Genomic DNA, 19,043 nt, shown 5'->3' with positions numbered 1-19,043 from the left:
GAAATTCCAAACAGCTCCTACACTAAAAGGGCATTATTATGTTCACAGTATTATTCCAACCTCATACTGTGGAAATATATAAAACACAGGAAAATCACGTTTAAAGAAAACATTCTCTCAGCACCATCAAGAGGGGGGCCACTAAAATGTTTTGTCGCGAGGTGGGGGGCCCCACAACCAAATCTGGCTTAGGGCCTCCAAAAGGCTAGAGCCGGCCCTGCACTCTGGGTAGGCAGAGTTTTTCATGTTTGAAATCAGTCCATTGGCCCCAAGGTGAAAACTCTGCCAACATGGCGCGGGTGTGAGCTAAATCAAGAGCACTGGGTGGAATTCTACAAAGCATACAATACTGAATCAGTATGTAGTTCCTAGATTTATAACCGTAATGCATTCACAGCTCAAAATTCAAAGCACGTGGAGGCATTTCTCCTCACTTCCTTTGTAAATACACAATGCCTTACTAGCCAAAAAACTGCATTTACATGGGTACATAAAGTTTCCTTGTAATGTAATATGTAGTAACTTTCACATCATAACTAGGGTCAGGCGTTTTCCCTGACCAAGACCAACTCCTAAACTCCTGGTCATAACATTACAAATCATCATAGTCCCGCCCTACACATAAAGCACATTTTACATAAATATTTACTATAGAGTTCACAACCGTAGTGTTCATTTGATCCTATTGGCTCTGTTCCTATGTAACTGAACTCAAGATTGTGTGTGTGTGTCTTCGTGTTCGTTCGTGTGTGTACCTACATTGGAATACACATCTGATTGTCTGAGGAAAGCAACATAACATGATTGGCCGAACATTGAAACGACAAATGGGCAGAAGTGCGTGTGTGTGTAGAGGGTCTGAGCCCCAGCCTTGACCTCTGCAGTCTGTGCAGGCCTTTAAAGCAGGGTAAGGCTACAGTAACACCATCTCTCACACTGAGTGACTAGCTAGTTCAGTTCAGCATTCAGCCAATAAGGATAACAACATTCATGTTCAGTAGCAGCAGCTGTGTCCATCTGATCTGGTATCTCCACTCCACTGATTTCTTTCCATCTCTCCTCTGGCAGTCATCCTGCTTTCCTCTCCTCCCCCGCTCCTCACGACTCCTTTCCTTTCTCCAGGGAGCTATGGATCTTGTTCAGGGTCTTTTTGATGCGCAGGGCTGTGAGCCGAGCCGAGGGGTTCTGGTACCAACACTCCTTCATCAGCTTCACCAGGGCAGACAGGGTCTACAGAGAGAGGGTGGGGGGAGAGAGAGAGGGTGGGGGAGAGAGAGAGGGTGGGGGGGAGAGAGAGGGTGGGGGGGAGAGAGAGAGGGTGGGGGGGAGAGAGAGGGTGGGGGGGGGAGAGAGAGGGTGGGGGGGGGAGAGAGAGGAGGAGGAAGAAAGAGAAGAGAGGGGGAGAGAGAGAAAGAAGAACGGGGGAGAGCGAGAAAGAAGGGGGAGAGAGAGAGAAGGGGGGGAGAGAGAAGGAGGGGGGAGAGAGAAAGGGGGGGGGAGAGAGAAAGAGATGGAGAAGGTCATTGTAAGTTGATACACAAGAAAACAGGGTTTGAAACAGAAACCTGAGAACAGACTACCTCTGATATTAATTTAGTGTTACCATCAATGTCATGGTACCAGTGTGTGTGGTCATTTAACGGTCATGTAGTGGTCATACTCACAGGGTCGGAGAACCAGCGGTTGGGGATGAACGGTCGTTGTTGTTCCACACACACCACCTTCCTCATGTCCTCAAAGCTGGGGTCGTTAGGCACCTGGTCATAGAACGGAGGCTTGTACTCCTCCACAATACCTGATCAGAGGTAAGAGGTCATATAGTGTTAAGGTCAAGGGTTACATGAGCTAGGTGAAGGAAAGGGGACGAGGAGAGGAAGCCACTTTACGTCAGAGGTTCCTGAACTATTTTAGGTTAGAAAAACATTCTTAGTCCTCACCGTTGCTGTAGGTTCTCCTAGCGATCTCCCACAGCACCAGACCGAAGGCCCAGATGTCCACTCTCTTATAGGCATCAAAACAATCTGTCTGGATGGACTCATCCAACACCTCAGGAGCCATGTAGCGCTTGGTGCCCACCTTGGGGTTGTTTCCTACATCCAGCTGGTTGTCTGACTGGGAGTGGGTTACCGCCAGGCCTGTAGGGAACGAGGAGAGAAACTGGGTCAGTACTGGCACAAAATGGCTACTGTGTGTGACTGATGTGGGTGCCCTGTTTTTTTAATTTTTATATGGCTCTGCATCTATCAATCTCTGACGTATTTCTTTCACACTGGATTTAAGTACCGAAGCTAATTAGTAGCATGTAAAGACAGACACTACTGACCCAGATCAGCTATACAACAGTGTAGCTCCTTGGTCACCAGTATATTCTTGCTCTTCAGGTCTCGGTGAGCGATGGCCGGCTTCCCCTCGGTGCCGAAGATCTCCGTGTGCAGGTGCACCAAACCGCATGCCACCGACGTCGCCATCGCTAGGCCCTCCCCCGTCTCCACGGGAACCCTCTGGAGGTAGTCGTAGAGTGAGCCATTGTCATGGTAATGAGTGATGAGCCAGAGCTGGGTGCTGGAGTTCCGAGACGTCATATCTGACGCCATGAAGCCTGGAAGGAAACAGAGAGGTAAAATATCTTAACTAATAACTATTCTTTTAATATTACCATCAGGGTTCTCCCCAGGATGTTTTAACAAGGTGGTGCTGCTCAGTACGGCGGGAGATTTGTGTACACCTGAAATGGCCTTACAGTGCATTCGGAAAGTATTCAGACCCCTTGACTTTTTCCACAGTTTGATACGTTACAGCCTTATTCTAAATTGGGTTAAATTATTTTTTCCCTCATCAATCTACACACAATACCCCATAATGACAAAGCGAAAACAGGTTTATAGACATTGTTGCAAATGTATTAAAAATAAAACAGTAATCCCTTATTTACATATATATTCAGACCCTTTGCTCTGAGACTCGAAATTGAGCTCAGGTGCATCCTATTTCCATTAATCAACCTTGAGATGTTTCTACAACTTGATTGGAGTCCACCTGTGGTAAATTCAATTGATTGGACATGATTTGGAAAGGCACACACCAGTCTATTTAAGGTCCCACAAAAACCAAGCCATGAGGTCGAAGGAATTGTCCGTAGAGCTCCAAGACAGGATTGTGTCGAGGCACAGATCTGGGGAAGGATACCAAAACATTTCTGCAGCATTGAAGGTCCCCAAGAACACAGTGGCCTCCATCATTCTTAAATGGAAGATGTTTGGAACCACCAAGACTCTTCCTAGAGCTGGCCGCCCGGCCAAACGGAGCAATCAGGGGAGAAGGGCCTTGGTCAGGGAGGTGACTAAGAACCCAATGGTCACTCTGACAGAGCTTCAGAGTTCCTTTGTGGAGATGGGAGAACCTTCCAACAGGACAATGACCCTAAGCACACAGCCAAGACAACGCAGGAGTGGCTTCGGGACAATGTCCCTGAGTGGCCCAGCCAGAGCCCGGACTTGAACCCGATCGAACATCTCTGGAGAGACCTGAAAATAGCTGTGCAGCGACGCTCCCCATCCAACCTGACAGAGCTTGAGAGGATCTGCAGAGAAGACTGAGAGAAACTCCCAAAATACAGGTGTGCCAAGCTTGTAGCGTCATACCCAATAAGACTCGAGGCTGTAATCGCCGCAACAAAGTAATGAGTAAAGGGTCTGAATACATATGCAAATGTAATATTTCATTTTTATTTTGCAAACTTTCTACAAACCTGTTTTTGCTTTGTCATTATGGGGTATTGTGTGTAGATTGATGAGGGAATAAAACAATTTAATACATTTTAGAATAAGGCTGTAATGTAACAAAATGTGGAAAAAGTCAAGGGGTCTGAATACTTTCCAAATGCACTGAATATGATAACAAATAAAGTAACAAACATTATTATTATTTTTAAATATTATTTTAATATTACCATATCATAACATTGTTCAATGTGCTGTTGTGTGCTTGTGTCCAATATAGCGTGTGGGAGCTGGATGTGGGTTAGCGCGAGAGATGGACTCCTACTCACCCAGTATGTTCTCATGTCTCAGTAGCACTGTGTTGTAGATCTCAGTCTCTCTGAACCATGACCTCTCGTCTCGGGAGGAGAAGATTTTCACAGCCACGTTCTCCCCCTGCCACTGACCCCTCCAGACCTCTCCATAACGCCCCTTACCTAAAGACATGGGGAGAGAGACCTCATTCGTTACAAAACCCCTGTTTACATTTCTATTCTATGATTCTATGTACCTACACACGCCATCAGGCTGATCTAATTGTTGCGTTTCTACGTACCTACACACTCCATCAGGCTGATCTGTCTGGCCACAGTTCTCTGGACCAGGAAGGGCAGGCCTGAACCACTGCCTGACGTACAGGTGTGGTCCAACAGCTCCTAGAGAGAGAGAGAGAGAAGTGGGGGAGAAACAGAGGTCATCAGGGTTTTCTCTATAGAATAAATGCAAACAAACTCATACAACCCCCCCCAAAAAAACAAAAAAAAAACTGCATACACACAGAGAAATATATCTATTTTTTAAGTAAGAGAGAAGTATTTTCTTCTTACAGCCAGAGTGCTGTCCCCAACATTAGAGGTGATGAGTCCGTCGATGGCACCCTGTTCTGGGTCAAACTCCTGTAGTCTCTGTAACCTGCCGTGGTGCAGCCTCCTGCAGCCCAACACAGATAGGACTGACAGGAGGGCTAGGATCACTACTGGACCCAATACAAACAGGGCCAGAGTCTCCACACGGTACCTCACAGGCTCTTCTTCTGGAGCTGGAGAGAGGGGGAGGGAGGAAGAGAGAGAGAGAACATTTTACATCACTATAACTGGACCCAGCATGCCATGAACTAAGCCAACGTCTGTGCTTTTCTTAAAAGTAGTTTAAAAGGGGTGCAGTTCCCACCTGTAGTGAGGAGGGGCAGTAGTGAGCTAGCAGTGGCGTTGCGGTTGCACATAAAGCTGGAGCAGCAGAGCAGGGCATGGCTGAGGGAGGAAGCCGTAGAACAGATCAAACGTGTCTTCTCTGATCCCTGCAGGCAGCCCCGTGTTACTACGGCCCCATGACTACTGACCGTCACTGACGAGTAGCACTGAGAGCCCTCGCACTGGGGGGAGTTGAGGCAGCCGCTGCCCTCGCACACACACTGCAACTGGCCATCTAGGAGAGAGAGGGAGAAGAAGGGGAGAGAGTTAACACACATGCAAAGCAAATGGCCATCTGAGAGAGATAGATATACTTAATGTCTACCTTCGGCCAATGTCTGCAGGGTCTGTAGCAGCAGCAACAGAATGACACAACGACCCATTTGGTTCACTGCACTGTAGGGGAGAGAGAGACGGTCAGCTCTCAGAACAGGGCTGGTCACAGTCATTTCATTTCCTCTCTTTTAGGGACACAATGTCTTTTGTCTCAATTGATCGATCTTTAGCAGCGTGTGTGAGTGAATTAAACTGGGCTGCAACTCGTAATGTTGACAGGGGAAAATGTTGTCTTAGGTCTCTCTTTATGTAGTGTTGTGGTGTGTCTCTTGTCGTGATGTGTGTTTTGTCCTATATTTAAAAAAATGTATCCCAGCCCACGTCCCCGCAGGAGGCTTTTTGTCTTTTGGTAGGCCGTCATTGTAAATAAGAATTTGTTCTTAACTGACTTGCCTAGTTAAATAAAGGTTAAATAAAATTAAAATAAATATACAAATAGCAGAATATAAAGGGCAGAATGTAAGATCCACATTAGACCATGGATTGGGTCAATTTAATTTCAATTTAGAGAGATGAATTGAAACTGAATTGACATTGCTACTCACTCTCTGAATAGACTGAATTGCTTTGGAACTGACCCAAACCCTGGTCAGATCTGAGCTTCCTACTAGCAGGTCTTACTTGTAGTGGTCCAGTTGGGATGCTCTGCTGTGCCTTAGGGCTCAGACATAGCCAGTCTGGCCTCTATGAATCTCCGGAGGGGACAGGAGAGAAGCGCAAACAGTAGCAGGATTCAGTTAGACTCATTCTCATATCAGGTATCAATCATACATGCATTACTGCTTATTTTATAGCCGAGTTTCTCAACTCCACAACGTACAACACACAAAGGATGTGATGTACATCAGTCTAGGAAGTACAAAACCAACACTGTAGTAAAGTTACTGGTTTGATTTGTGTCATGCCCTGGAAGGTTTAGTGGAAGCTAACTGGCTAACAACCCGTCTCCAGACGTCTGTTCTCCTCAGCCATTTGGCTAGCTACTGTTAGCTAACGCAGGCTGAGAACTTGGCTAGCCAACTGGCTAAACTTTGCTAGTTATAGCTAGTAATACCATGGCATTGTTGAATACTCCTTTCTGATTGGCTTGAAGGTCATTCTAGAGCATGCATTATGTAAGGGATAATCAACGAGGGGCTATGCGTTCTATGGAAAATAATGAATGATGTGGAAAGTGTGTTCCACGACGCGCTAGTGGAGTGAACTAACCTTCCACAGAGTTGCATTATTTTCCAGAGAACTCATAGAGCCCCGAGTTCATTATCCCTTTTATACCATGGTTATAATTTAACACATTTGCTGCTAGAAATGTGTTCATATGCAGGTAGAAATGTGTTCAACATCCAGTAGCTAGCAAGTTTACTAGATAGCTACAGCAGTTGCCTTAGTAACCAAACAAACAGACTTGCTAGTTTAGTTAACCAAACCATCAGTCCAAGCTTGCTATTATGAAAATCTAATTCAACAATGCCAATAATGTTTTCAATTAAACTTTTGCTTTCAAAAGCAGCTCGAACATCTAAGAATGAAGTTAAAGCCATCTAATTCTACCGTGCTGATATACCATGCGTTATTTAAGCAATAAGGCCTGAGGGGGTGTGGTTTATGGCCAATATACCACGGCTAAGGGCTGTTCTTAAGCACGACGCAACGCAGAGTGCCTGGATATAGTCCTTAGCCGTTGTATATTGACAATTTACCACAAACTCCCAAAGTGGCTTATTGCTATTATAAACTGGTTACCAACGTAATTAAAGCAGTAAATACGGTCTGATATACCACGGCTGTCAGCCAATCAGTGTTCAGGGCTCGAACCACCCAGTTTATAAAGGGAATTATAACCTGTGTTGTTCGAGCGCTGAATGCTGATTGGCTGACAGCCCTGATATATCAGACCATGTACCACTGCTCTAATTACGTTGTTAACCAGTTTATAATAGCAATAAGGCACCTTGGAGGTTTGTGGTATATGCTAAGAACAGCCCTTAGCAGTAGTATATTGGCCATATACCACACCCTCTCAGGCCTTATTGCTTAATTATACCATGGCATTGTTGAATACTCTTGAAGGGCATTCTAGAGCGTGCATTATTTCAACTGGATGTTTAACACATTTCTAGCGGCAAATGTGTTATATTATACCTAACCATGGTATAAAAGGGATAATCAACTCTGGGCTCTATGATTTCTCTGGAAAATAATGCAACTCCATGGAAGGTTAGTTCTACTCCTCTAGGAACACACCTTCCACGTTGTTCTTTATTTTCCATAGAACGCATAGCCGGTCCCTTGTTGATTATCCCTTTCGCACAGTGCATTCGGAAAGTATTCAGACCCCTTCCCTTTTTCCACATTTTGTTACGTTACAGCCTTATTCTAAAATTGATTCTTAAAAATTGTATTCTCATCAATCTACACACAATACCCCATAATGACAAAGCGAAAACAGGTTTTGAATTTTTTGCAAATGTATTAAAAATAAAACAGTTATACCTTATTTACATACGTATTCAGACCCTTTGCTATGAGACTCAAAATTGAGCTCGGGTGCATCCTGTTTCCATTGATCATCCTTGAGATGTTTCTACAACTTGATTGGAGTCCACCTGTGGTAAATTCAATTGATTGGACATAATTTGGAGCTAGAGCTGGCCGCCCGGCCAAACTGAGCAATCGGGGGAGAAGGGCCTTGGTCAGGGAGGTGACCAAGAACCCGATGGTCACTCTGAGTTCCTCTGTGGAGATGGGAGAACCTTCCAGAAGGACAACCATCTCTGCAGCCTTTATGGTAGAGTGGCCAGACGGAAGCCACTCCTCAGTAAAAGGCACATGACAGCCCGCTTGGAGTTTGCCAAAAGGCACCTAAAGGTCTCTCAGACCATGAGAAACAGGATTCTCTGGTCTGATGAAACCAAGATTGAACTCTTTGGTCTGGATGCCAAGTGTCACGTCTGGAGGAAACCTGGCACCATCCCTACGGTGAAGCATGGTGGTGGCAGCATCATGCTGTGGGGATGTTTTTCAGCGGCAGGGACTGGGAGACTAGTCAGAATCGAGAGAAAGATGAACGGCGCAAAGTACAGAGAGATCCTTGATGAAAACCTGCTCCAGAGCACTCAGGACCTCAGACTGGGGTGAAGGTTCACCTTCCAACAGGACAACGACCCTAAGCACACAGCCAAGACTATGTAGGAGTGGCTTCGGGACAAGTCTCTGAATGTCCCTGAGTGGCCCAGCCAGAACCCGGACTTGAACCGGATCGAACATCTCTGGAGAGACCTGAAAATAGCTGTGAGGCGACGCTCCCCATCCAACCTTAGAGCTTGAGAGGATCTGCAGAGAGGAATGGGAGAAACTCCCCAAATACAGGTGTGCCAAGCTTGTAACGTTAGCTTCATACCCAAGAAGACACGAGGCTGTAATCCCTGCCAAAGGTGCTTTGACATTATAGGGTACTATGTGTAGATTGAGGGGGAAAAAACTATTTAATCAATTTTATAATAAGGCTGTAACAAAATGTGGAAAAAGTCAAGGGGTCTGAATACTTTCCGAATGCACTGTATTACTGTATCAAAACTTCTAGCTAGCCAACGTTACTGCTGTTTTATCAGTTTGCAATTCACCAATAAGCTATTTGCAATTTAGCTACGTTAACATTGAACCAGCTAACTTTTTCTAGCTCAGCTACGTTCACATGCCCTTAGCTGGCTAGTAGCACAGCTGTTAGCTAGTAGAAGCTAGCTCCCCCAAAAGCTTGCCAAATAATGCGAAATGGCGCTTACCTGGCCTTAATTAACTGATTAGGTAGGACTACTCCAAATTAGCGTGCTCGTTAGTTCAGTTGCTTTCACTGTAAAAATGCTGAACAAATCGACCACCACCCACAGGCTTCTTCTTGGGTCGTGCAGTTCCAGCGCAACAACATGACGTCACAACAACATTCCCATCAGAATGCATTGTGGGTACCCCAGTCCTCCAAACCATTTTGGGGTTCACTCCAGTACAAAGGTATTTTTGTTTAGGTGATTTTGTACACATATATCTCAAATGTTATTCATTGAAGCATTTACAATGAGCCTGTCTGATGTAGCACAACACTGCAGGATGCAGACAGCCAGGTAGCTGAAGGCAAGTTGACCTCATTCTTTCACAGCTTTCCTGGTCCCTTGACCCCCTCCCTTCCCCTTCTGTGTTTACAGAACACTGGATAGGTGGAGAAGCAGTATGGCGGAACCTTCACTTTGCCTAGAATACTTGGCGGAGCCGTCGCCATTAATGCTTAGATCCAGCCTACTTGGATGAGATCTGACAATGGTCAATGACACATCACAAGCTCTGGGATGAAGTTTCCCCTAGGTAGAGATCTAGGATCAGCTTTCCCTCCCCGATCGTATCTATAATCATTAGTTGGAATAATGCAAAACTGACCCAAGAACACCTTTTAGGGGCAACTTCACCCTACTCCCATATCACAAGTCTAGGCGTGTTAACCTCTGTGTCCAATGGCTAAACTCCAAACCTGATCTCACCTCATATAGTCTACTGCAATGCGCTACCCTCCCTCCCCAAAATATGCACCCATTCACTCCCTGTCTGCTCTACACTACAGCTGCAGCAATTGTTCTAGAAGTGCTCTGATAGATTCTGATTATATTAGTTTGTGTCTTTTACCACATAGTTCTGTACCTATTCACAAACAAACTGTACTGAGTCTTGAGCTCACTGCAGCTCACAGTCTTATACAACATCGATTGAACTGACCTGCTACGTGTTGAAACGTATCTAATAAAATGTTCTATTTTTTTATCGGAATGTCCTTTTGGCTTTAGTATTTTTCCACTGAGTATGACGTGTCTCCAGTACACGTACTGCTTAACTGAGATGTATGAATATAAGGAGGGGGTCTGAGCCTCATAAAGTGCATCATATCTGAAGAGGTGTCGTTACAGAATGAGGGGTGCTGTAGCTCTGCTGGTGTTGCTGTTCTGTCTGTCTGGGGCATGGACTCAGGAGGAGAGTGGAGGGGTCAGAGAGAGTGACGTCACTCAACAGGGTCACAGTGCAGGGAGAGAGAGCAGGGTGAGAGAGGTTCAGATAGAGAGCCAAATGACTGACACATCAGAGACAACCAACGAACAGACGGCTACACTACCTGACATCTGGACTGAGATGAAGGAGCTGAGAGACATGGTGCACAACCTGGGAACCATCGTAGTGGAGCAGAGAGAGAACATGGAGGTCAGACTGACAGCCAGTGAGGCTGAGGTGAAGGAGCAGAGAAACACAGTGAACGATCTTAGGGTGGAGCTGATGGTCACCAAGAACAAAATGGAGGAACTGGAGAAAGAGAATGCAGGTCATTTAAGCTTATTATTTATTTATTCACAGTCACGAGTCAACAAATAAAATTACATTTGATTGATTGTCAGTGAGAGTGGAAATAATTGACAATCTGGATGTACGTTTCTTGCAGTTTAGTTTGTAAGGCACTTACATACTTAGCCCTCATTATGCCAAGAGACACATAAGGCCTCCACAATGTCCCTCCATTTTTTCCTGTCCTGGGATTTTTCAGACACCTCTTTCCACAATCAGAAGCAAGGTAAACAACACCTGTATTTAATGTTTCTTCTATCACTCTAGACCTGACAGCTGGATTGAGTGGCAGTAAGAGCCAGGTGGAGGTGCTGCAGACAAAGAATTCAGGTCATTCTCTATATTGCTTATATGAATGATTAGGGTTATTTCTCACTTGTTTTATATCAATTTTAATAGCTTACATTTCCATAATTTCAGCCCAAGCAGCTGAACTGTCAGCCATTGGGGCCAGAGTGACAGCCAGTGAGGCCGAGAATGCAGGTAATAAGTAACAGTGATTTACTGGTTGTTAAAAAGGGATTATTCACCTAAATGACAATAATACTTGAATATTTCCTTACCTTGTAATAATTATATGGAATATGTGGTATCTTGCAGGTATGTTTACATAATGTATATTAAAAGTGCTACTGTACTTATAACCATACTGTTCATAGGAAGTGCATAATACATGAGAGTAGTCAGAGTAGTCCTGACTTTTGAATGATTGTTCAGCCCTGGAGACCAGACTGAGTGCTAGTGAGAGCCAGGTGGAGGAGCTGAAGAGAGCAACTGCAGGTAAAACAGATGATTGCCTTGATATCCGCGTCACCCATACACACTTCTAGAAAAACATTAGCTTGTCACTCTGAAAGCCACAGTTGAGTTTTCGATTTTAGGAGGGTTTAAACTCTACTACACACACACAATTGAAAATGTAACAGTTGGTTCGACTGCTCTGTTCAGTTTTGAATCCATCCAAACACCACAAAGCTTCTCTGCTCTCCTCTAGTTTGGCTGTATTCAGCTCCCCCCTACTCCCAGATAGAACTCTGCTACTGTGGCAGATGTGAACTATCATGTGGTGACATCACTCGCCCTGAGATCTCACTCAAAGCTCTTGCTCCAACATTTAGCATTATGCTGTTTCACTCTGCAACAGTGATTCATACATAGACACTTATTAACAACACTGAATCTTTTGCCAGAAGGTGTAATGCAGTTTTCACTGTGGGCTTGAGAATAATAGAAATTCAATCTGTATGTTATCTTTTCTGTGTTCGCAGACAGGCCAAAGGTTGCCTTCTCTGCTGGTTTGACTGATTCAGGAACTGTTGGACCCTTTGTTGCTGAAACCACACTGGTCTACACCAAAATCTTCTCAAACATCGGCAAGGCCTACAACCCAGCTACAGGTAGGCTACATTCACTGATCTCTGGCCTGATTTCATACCAACCCTTTGTCCCTTATTGAATGCCCCTTGCAAATTTGATGTGTATTTGTCACTCTTTAGTCTTGCGTGGCCATCCTTCCAAATCCTGTCTTCTTCATAGGCCTGGGCTTCTGAGGCTAGTCGCCCTTATGGTCATTAGTCTAGACAGTTAAGTAGTCTTGTACTTACCGTAGCTACAAAGTTCTAACTTTTCTTGTTTAACTATCGGGTGTCAATGGAATTCTGTCGATTGTGTGATTTTTTTTTGTTGCATGCCAAAAGAGAACATGAGAAATGGAAAGTGTTGATTCCTCTTTACTCTCCTCTGATACATGTGTCTTCACAGCACCAGTGAGAGGATTCTACTACATCAGATTCACTGCCATGAGTGTCCAGACCTCATTTTACTTTTATGCATACATGTATAAGAATGGACAGAAAATCATGTATAGTCAGGGATATAATGCTGGAGGTTATGAGACACTGTCTAATGGAGTCAGCCTAGAGCTAGAGGAGAGAGATGTGGTGTACATGCGCATCCCTGCTAACTACAGGCTCTATGATAACTCAAATAATCACAACACCTTCAGTGGCTTCCTGCTCTTCACAGTGTAAGAACATCATGAATGCTGTAATGGTCTCTAGTGAATAGTCTGTATGTCAGGTCCTCTTGGAGCCACAATGGCTCCCCTATTAATAAATGCATCAATAAAAAAAGCAGAATTTTGTATCATTTACAGTGCATTCGGAAAGTATTCTGACCCCTTGACTTTTTCCACATTTTGTTACATTACAGCCTTATACTAAAATGGATGAAATTGTTTTTCCCCTCATCAATCTACACACAATACTCCAAAATAACAAAGCAAAAAAAGGTTTTTAGAAATTTTAGCAAATGTATAAAAGAGAAACAACTGAATTATTACATTTACCTTCGACAGCGATTACAGCCTCGAGTCTTCTTGGGTATGACGCTACAAGCTTGGCACACCTGTATTTGGGGAGTTTCTCAGATTCTTCTCTGCAGATCCTCTCAAGCTCTGTCAGGTTGGATGGGAAGCGTCGCTGCACAGCTATTTTCAGGTCTCTCCAGAGATGTTCTATCGGGTTCAAGTCCGGGCTCTGGCTGGGCCACTCAAGGACATTCAGAGACTTGTCCCGAAGCCACTCCTGTGTTGTCTTGGCTGTGTGCTTAGGTTCGTTGTCCTGTTGGAAGGTGAACCTTAGCCCCAGTCTGAGGTCCTGAGTGCTCTGGAGCAGGATTTAATTAAGGATTAAACTATTGCATCTGTACTTTGCTCCGTTCATCTTTCCCTTGATCCCGACTAGTCTCCCAGTCAATGCCCCTGAAAAACATCCCCACAGCATGATGCTGCCACCACCATGCTTCACCGTAGGGATAGTGCCAGGTTTCCTCCAGACGTGACACTTGGCATCCAGACCAAAGAGTTCAATCTTGGTTTCATCAGACCAGAGAATCTTGTTTCTCATGGTCTGAGTCCTTTAGGTGCCTTTTGGCAAACTCCAAGCGGGCTGTCATGTGCCTTTTACTGAGGAGTGGCATCCATCTGGCCACTCTACCATAAAGGCCTGATTGGTGGAGTGCTGCAGAGATGGTTGTCCTTCTGGAAGGTTCTCCCATCTCCACAGAGGAACTCTGGAGCTCTGTCAGAGTGACCATCAGGTTCTTGGTCACCTCCCTGACCAAGGCCCTTCTCCCCTGATTGCTCCGTTTGGCCGGGCAGCCAGCTCTAGGAAGAGTCTTGGTGGTTCCAAACTTCTTCCATTTAAGAATGATGGAGGCCACTGTGATCTTGGGGACCTTCAATACTGCAGACATTTTTTGGTACCCTTCCCCAGATCTGTGCCTCGACACAATCCTGTCTCGGAGCTCTACGGACAATTCCTTCGACCTCATGGCTTGGTTTTTGCTCTGACATGCACTGTCAACTGTGTGTGCCTTTCCAAATTATGTCCAATCAATTGCATTTACAACAGGTGGACTCCAATCAAGTTGTAAAAACATCTCAAGGATGATCAATGCAAACATGATGCACCTGAGTTCAATTTTGAGTCTCATAGCAAAGGGTCTGAATACTTATGTAAATAAGGTATTTCTGTTTTTTGGTTTTAATACATTTGCAAAAATGTCTAAAAACCTGTTTTCACTTTGTCATTATGGGATATTGTGTAATTTCAGAATGAGGGGTGCTGTAGCTCTGCTGGTGTTGTTGTTCTGTCTGTCTGGGGCATGGACTCAGGAGGAGAGTGGAGGGGACAGAGAGGGTGAGATCACTCAACAGACAGGGGAAGAGAATATTGTGAGGGAATTTCAGATAGAGGCCTGAAAAAACTGAAGCTACAGGCACGACAGGCGAACGCACGACCACCACACCTGATTTCTGGGCTGAGCTAAGAGCGCTGAGAGACATGGTGGTGGAACAGAGGAATATGGGGGCCAGACTGCAAGCCAGTGAAAGTGAAAATACAGGTAGTGTAGAAAAGTTTATTCTTGAATTAATGGGAGAATCAATATGTTTAATAATGTTGCATTGGATTGACTGTCAGTGAGTGAAATGTATCAGTGTATCAGTTCACATTCTACAGTGGGTTGGTCATTTAATGTGTCTCTCAATTTTAACTGTGAGGTAACCAGTGTTTCTACTGATATCACTGTAGCTTTGGCAGCCAGACTGAATACCAGTGAGATGAAGGTGAAGGAGCTAAAGACCAAGAATACTGATAATGTACTTTATTTAATATGACAGAACATGCCTTTATAGAAAGCAATGAAATACATGTTGAGCACAAACGTAAAGTAAGATGCCGTATGCAGATTTTAGTCTAAATAAAAATAGAAATCTGTAATTTTTGGCCACCAGAAATTGGAATAGTGTATACTGTTCCTCATTGTATGATAGAATGAAAATGTATTGGTGATTCTTTGATGTGGAGGGCAAGGTGGAGGAGCTAAAGAGAGGTAAAACATTTTCTGAGAACTTCACTTGTTCACCTGTTGCGTGTTAAATTACGGTATGGGAGAATTTCTCTTCACTTTCAATTAAAATCTAATTAGAAACTAAGTAGGTTTAATAGGTAAAGATATTTACATTTTCTAAATCTGAATTTCTGCATATTTTCTGTGAATTGTCCTAAATAAGTATACTTTCTCTCCTGTGTTTCTCAGACAAACCAAAGGTCGCCTTCTATGCTGCTTTGACTAAATCAGGAGCAGTAGGACCCTTCTGAAACCAATCCGATCTACATCAATATAGGCAATACCTACAGCCAACATACAGGTAGCCTACTTTTACTAAATGTACGACCCAATATCAAACCGACCCCTGGCCTCAACCACTAGGCCCTTTATAGAGGCTTTCACATTAGATTGTTGATCAATATGGACTGCATCCATATCGAGTGCTATTTTACTTGTATATGCCCATGTATTAGGGGCCGCTTCACTCCAACAAGCTCAACTGTCGCTTTGACTGACATTTGACTCTTCTTAGCTCATCCCCACTAGCTCTAACCAAACGATCTTGTGGCCACAATTTAAAAGGTTGATCCCTCTCTTCTTGCCCTGTGCTTCAGGTGCCTTCACAGCACCGGGGAGAGGAGTCTACTACTTTAGCTACACGGCCTCTGATCATCGAAATGGGATCACCATGGGTGCATCCATGTATAAGAATGGGCAGAGAATCCAGACTAGCTTTGAATACAATAACCATGACGGTAGGGTCAGTGCATCTAATACTGTCAATCTTCAGCTAGAGAAAGGAGGTGTGGTCTATATGCTTCTCCCTGCTAACTACAGGCTCTATGATGACTCATATAATTATAACAGCTTCAGTGGCTTCCTGTTCTTCACTCAGTGGCTTCCTGTTCTTCACTCAGTGGCTTCCTGTTTTTCACTCAGTGGCTTCCTGTTCTTCACTCAGTGGCTTCCTGTTCTTCACTCAGTGGCTTCCTGTTCTTCACTCAGTGGCTTCCTGTTCTTCACTCAGTGAGAACATCATGATGCTGTAGTGGTCTCTAGTGAAAATGAGGTTCTAGGCTGAAAGGATCATATGGTTCTGACAACCTTGAAATGGAACATTGAACCTATACAGAATATATTGTGATGAAACCGTATTTTATTACTTGTATTTGTTATGTGAAATAAACACGTGACTGATTATGGAGAGAAGGCTTGAGCCTGATTCAGTGTTGTTAGAAGGTGGTCTGAAGGTCATAGTTATCAGATTTCTATCTGATTTGAATGTTGTCGTCATCAGACAGATATGATGCACCGTCTGTCATTAAACAATAAGTTCTGAATAAAATAAGCATTCAATATTGACACCTCTTCTGCACTGGTTTTTCTCCTTAGTTACAAATTGTTATGATAATGATTTACTAATTTACTGTCAACGGACGCAATAGTTCAAGCGGTTTGGGTAACAAACACATCATTTTATGGTACTGTTGTTTCTACCAGTTTTTTTTTTGCCTATTCCAGATGTGGAAACAAGATTTAAAATCTCTTAAATCAAGGTAGAGTTAGACATTATGTACGTGTGTTTGTGCGTGTATATGTACCTGCCTGCCTGCTTGTGAGCTGAGACCCAGAGAGAGGGGCAGAGGTATCAGATAGCCAACACGTTTTCCTTGACTGGCTACTGTGCACCTGAACAATACCAAGCCTGTTATGGTGGCTAGGCTACATCTTTCATCTCTGCCCAGGCGGAGCGGACCCAGGGAGTATCCACTCTCCCTGGCAAGGCCTCCCACCAGACTGCCACACAGAGACACTCTGTCTGCATCACTCTTTTAATTAGAGAGATTGCTGGCTATGCCAGGTGAACTGGAGTGGGTACGCCAAGCCAAGTAGCCAACCTGCTTCCCCCTCTCCCCCTCCTCTACTACTCTCCCTTTCCTCTCCCTCCTCTCCCTCTTTTCCCCTACCCTCTCCATCAACTCCCATTCCTTCCTCTACCTCTCCTCCTCCCTCCATCTCTTCACCTTCTCTTCTCCCTCCTCTCTCTCTTTTCTCCCGCTCTCTTTCTCTCTCTCCATCAACTCCCGTTCCCTCCTCCTCCTCTCTCTTTCCCTTCCTCTCCCCTCCCCTCGCATTTCTCCTCTCCTTTACCTCTCTTCCCCCATCTCCTCCCATCTCTCTCTCTCTCCCCTCCTCTCCTCACCCCTTCTAAAGCAGGGGATAATTGAAAGAGAAACATTAGATGGCTATCAGGAGATTATCTACCAGGGTTTAGCATTTTTAGAAAGGGGGGAGGAATGGAGGAGAATAATGAAATGTTTTCTTCTTACCTGACCCCCTCCCCCCATCCGCTTGAGGGTTCCTGAGGAGGTCGATGTGAAAGCATTTTTTTTTTTCTCGTAAAACATCAGGTTATTGGTTTCTCCACTGTAGCGTTCAGTTGGAGTGTGTCTCGTGTGTGAGAGGAGATTGTCTTCACAGTGTGTGTTGGAGATTTCTCTGATTTTGTCAGAGTCGACATGGATCATCCGGAAAGAAGGCTGGCAGTGACTCTTCTCCTCTTCTCATTCATCTCTTTCTCCACTCAGAAAACCTCAAGTAAGTCTGGGAGTCTTTAGGTGAGATGTATTCTGCATTTTCACCTTGGTTACTAAATGTGAAAGCTATTGAGAATTTCTGTAGCATTTGCAACAGGTGCGAAGGTGCAAAACTTGTACCTGTTTTTCTCCAGTGGGAATAAAGTTGAACACAGTTCAACATTCCTTGTCTTTCCCAGTCTCCTGGTGTGTAGTGTCGGAGGCAGAGGAGCAGAAATGTCTGGATCTGGCCGGGAGTGCTAAGGCTCAGAATATCAGAGGAACGCTGCTGTGTGTCCGCGGCCAGAGTCCCACAGACTGTATGGAGAAGATCAAGGTGTGTGGCAAAACAGCCTTAGGGCTGCAGAAATCCTGTTTGGAAGATTCCATGGAATTAGAAGAGAATAAGCATGAAATCCGGGAACCCTCCAACCAGGATTTCTGGAAAACCAGGGAATTTTGAGAGTTCCCAGAATTGTGCAACCCTAAACAACCTGTAGAGAAAGTGTAGTTGACTGTCAAGTTGAATGTAATATTCCCTATGCCTTGTCAGAATGGTACAGCGGATGCAGCAACCATGTTTGCTGATGACATCTACACAGCTGGCTGGTGCTATGGACTAGAACTGGCTGCAGGAGAGTCTACCAACGGAGTGGGTGAGTGAGGAGGGGGGAGAGAGGGAGAGAGGGAGAAGGAAACAGTGTGTAAAACTTGATCCTATCTTACCTTATCCTGTCTGCTCTCTCAGATGGTATCAGCTACTACGTCGTAGCTCTGGCTCGTCGCTCCTCCAGTGACCTGTCCCTGTTGGAGATGCATGAACGCAGGTGAGGACAGATAGACGGATTGATTGATTGTTTGTTCGATTTTTTGTGTGTATTTTATTAGGATCCGTAGTTAGCTGCTGCCAAGGCAGTGGCTACTCTTCCTGGGGTCCAAACAGGAAACACAACACAACAAATAAAATACATAGTATACATAACACTACAATACAATACAATATACAATACATTTACATTTTACATTTTAGTCATTTAGCAGATGCTCTTATCCAGAGCGACTTACAGTTAGTGAGTGCATAATTTTTTTTCATACTGGCCCCCCGTGGGAAACAAATCCACAACCCTGGTGTTGCAAGCGCCATGCTCTATCAACTGAGCTACACGGGCAATACAATATACAATACTTAACACAAAATGTTATACAAAACGTAATACAATATATAATACAATACATAATACAATACTTAATACATAATACAATATACAACACAATACAATACGTAATACAATACATAATGCAATACTTAATACAATACGTATTACAATACATAATACAATACATAATATATAAAAATGTCTGTGTCTCTTCACAGTCCCTGTCGTGCCGTAATGTGTTCTTTTATCTTAAAA

General features: G+C 44.3%; 3 protein-coding genes across 3 annotated transcripts in view; 2 read left to right on the top strand and 1 right to left on the bottom strand.

The window, feature by feature from the left end:
- Positions 1-360: 360 nt before the first annotated feature.
- On the bottom strand, positions 361-9,217 carry acvr1l (activin A receptor, type 1 like). The gene is made up of 11 exons (XM_084196991.1): positions 9,067-9,217; positions 5,906-5,968; positions 5,274-5,344; positions 4,929-5,183; positions 4,586-4,797; positions 4,315-4,414; positions 4,049-4,195; positions 2,324-2,599; positions 1,938-2,135; positions 1,665-1,795; positions 361-1,230 (listed from the first exon to the last, which is right to left on the bottom strand). Exons 3-11 carry the CDS (start codon positions 5,329-5,331, stop codon positions 1,099-1,101), a joined length of 1,509 nt encoding a protein of 502 aa, XP_084053117.1. The 5' UTR covers positions 5,332-5,344; positions 5,906-5,968; positions 9,067-9,217; the 3' UTR covers positions 361-1,098.
- A 959-nt stretch (positions 9,218-10,176) lies between these two features.
- On the top strand, positions 10,177-12,782 carry LOC311122649 (uncharacterized protein). The gene is made up of 5 exons (XM_084196989.1): positions 10,177-10,640; positions 10,928-10,990; positions 11,081-11,143; positions 11,929-12,057; positions 12,422-12,782. Exons 1-5 carry the CDS (start codon positions 10,235-10,237, stop codon positions 12,688-12,690), a joined length of 930 nt encoding a protein of 309 aa, XP_084053115.1. The 5' UTR covers positions 10,177-10,234; the 3' UTR covers positions 12,691-12,782.
- A 4,792-nt stretch (positions 12,783-17,574) lies between these two features.
- otomp (otolith matrix protein) overlaps positions 17,575-19,043 on the top strand; it is a gene marked incomplete at both ends in the record, with an annotated part of 6,438 nt that continues 4,969 nt past the window's right edge. Inside the window, 4 exon segments of the mRNA XM_084196988.1 lie at positions 17,575-17,653; positions 17,832-17,968; positions 18,185-18,287; positions 18,380-18,458. Of these exon segments, the coding sequence (XP_084053114.1) occupies positions 17,575-17,653; positions 17,832-17,968; positions 18,185-18,287; positions 18,380-18,458 (398 nt within the window).

This window comes from Coregonus lavaretus (assembly GCF_964263955.1).
Source record: "Coregonus lavaretus genome assembly, contig: HAP1_SCAFFOLD_4507, whole genome shotgun sequence".
Lineage (NCBI taxonomy): Eukaryota > Metazoa > Chordata > Actinopteri > Salmoniformes > Salmonidae > Coregonus > Coregonus lavaretus.
The sequence above is the reverse complement of the archived record's forward strand: the minus strand, read 5'-3'. Positions and strand labels throughout refer to the sequence as shown.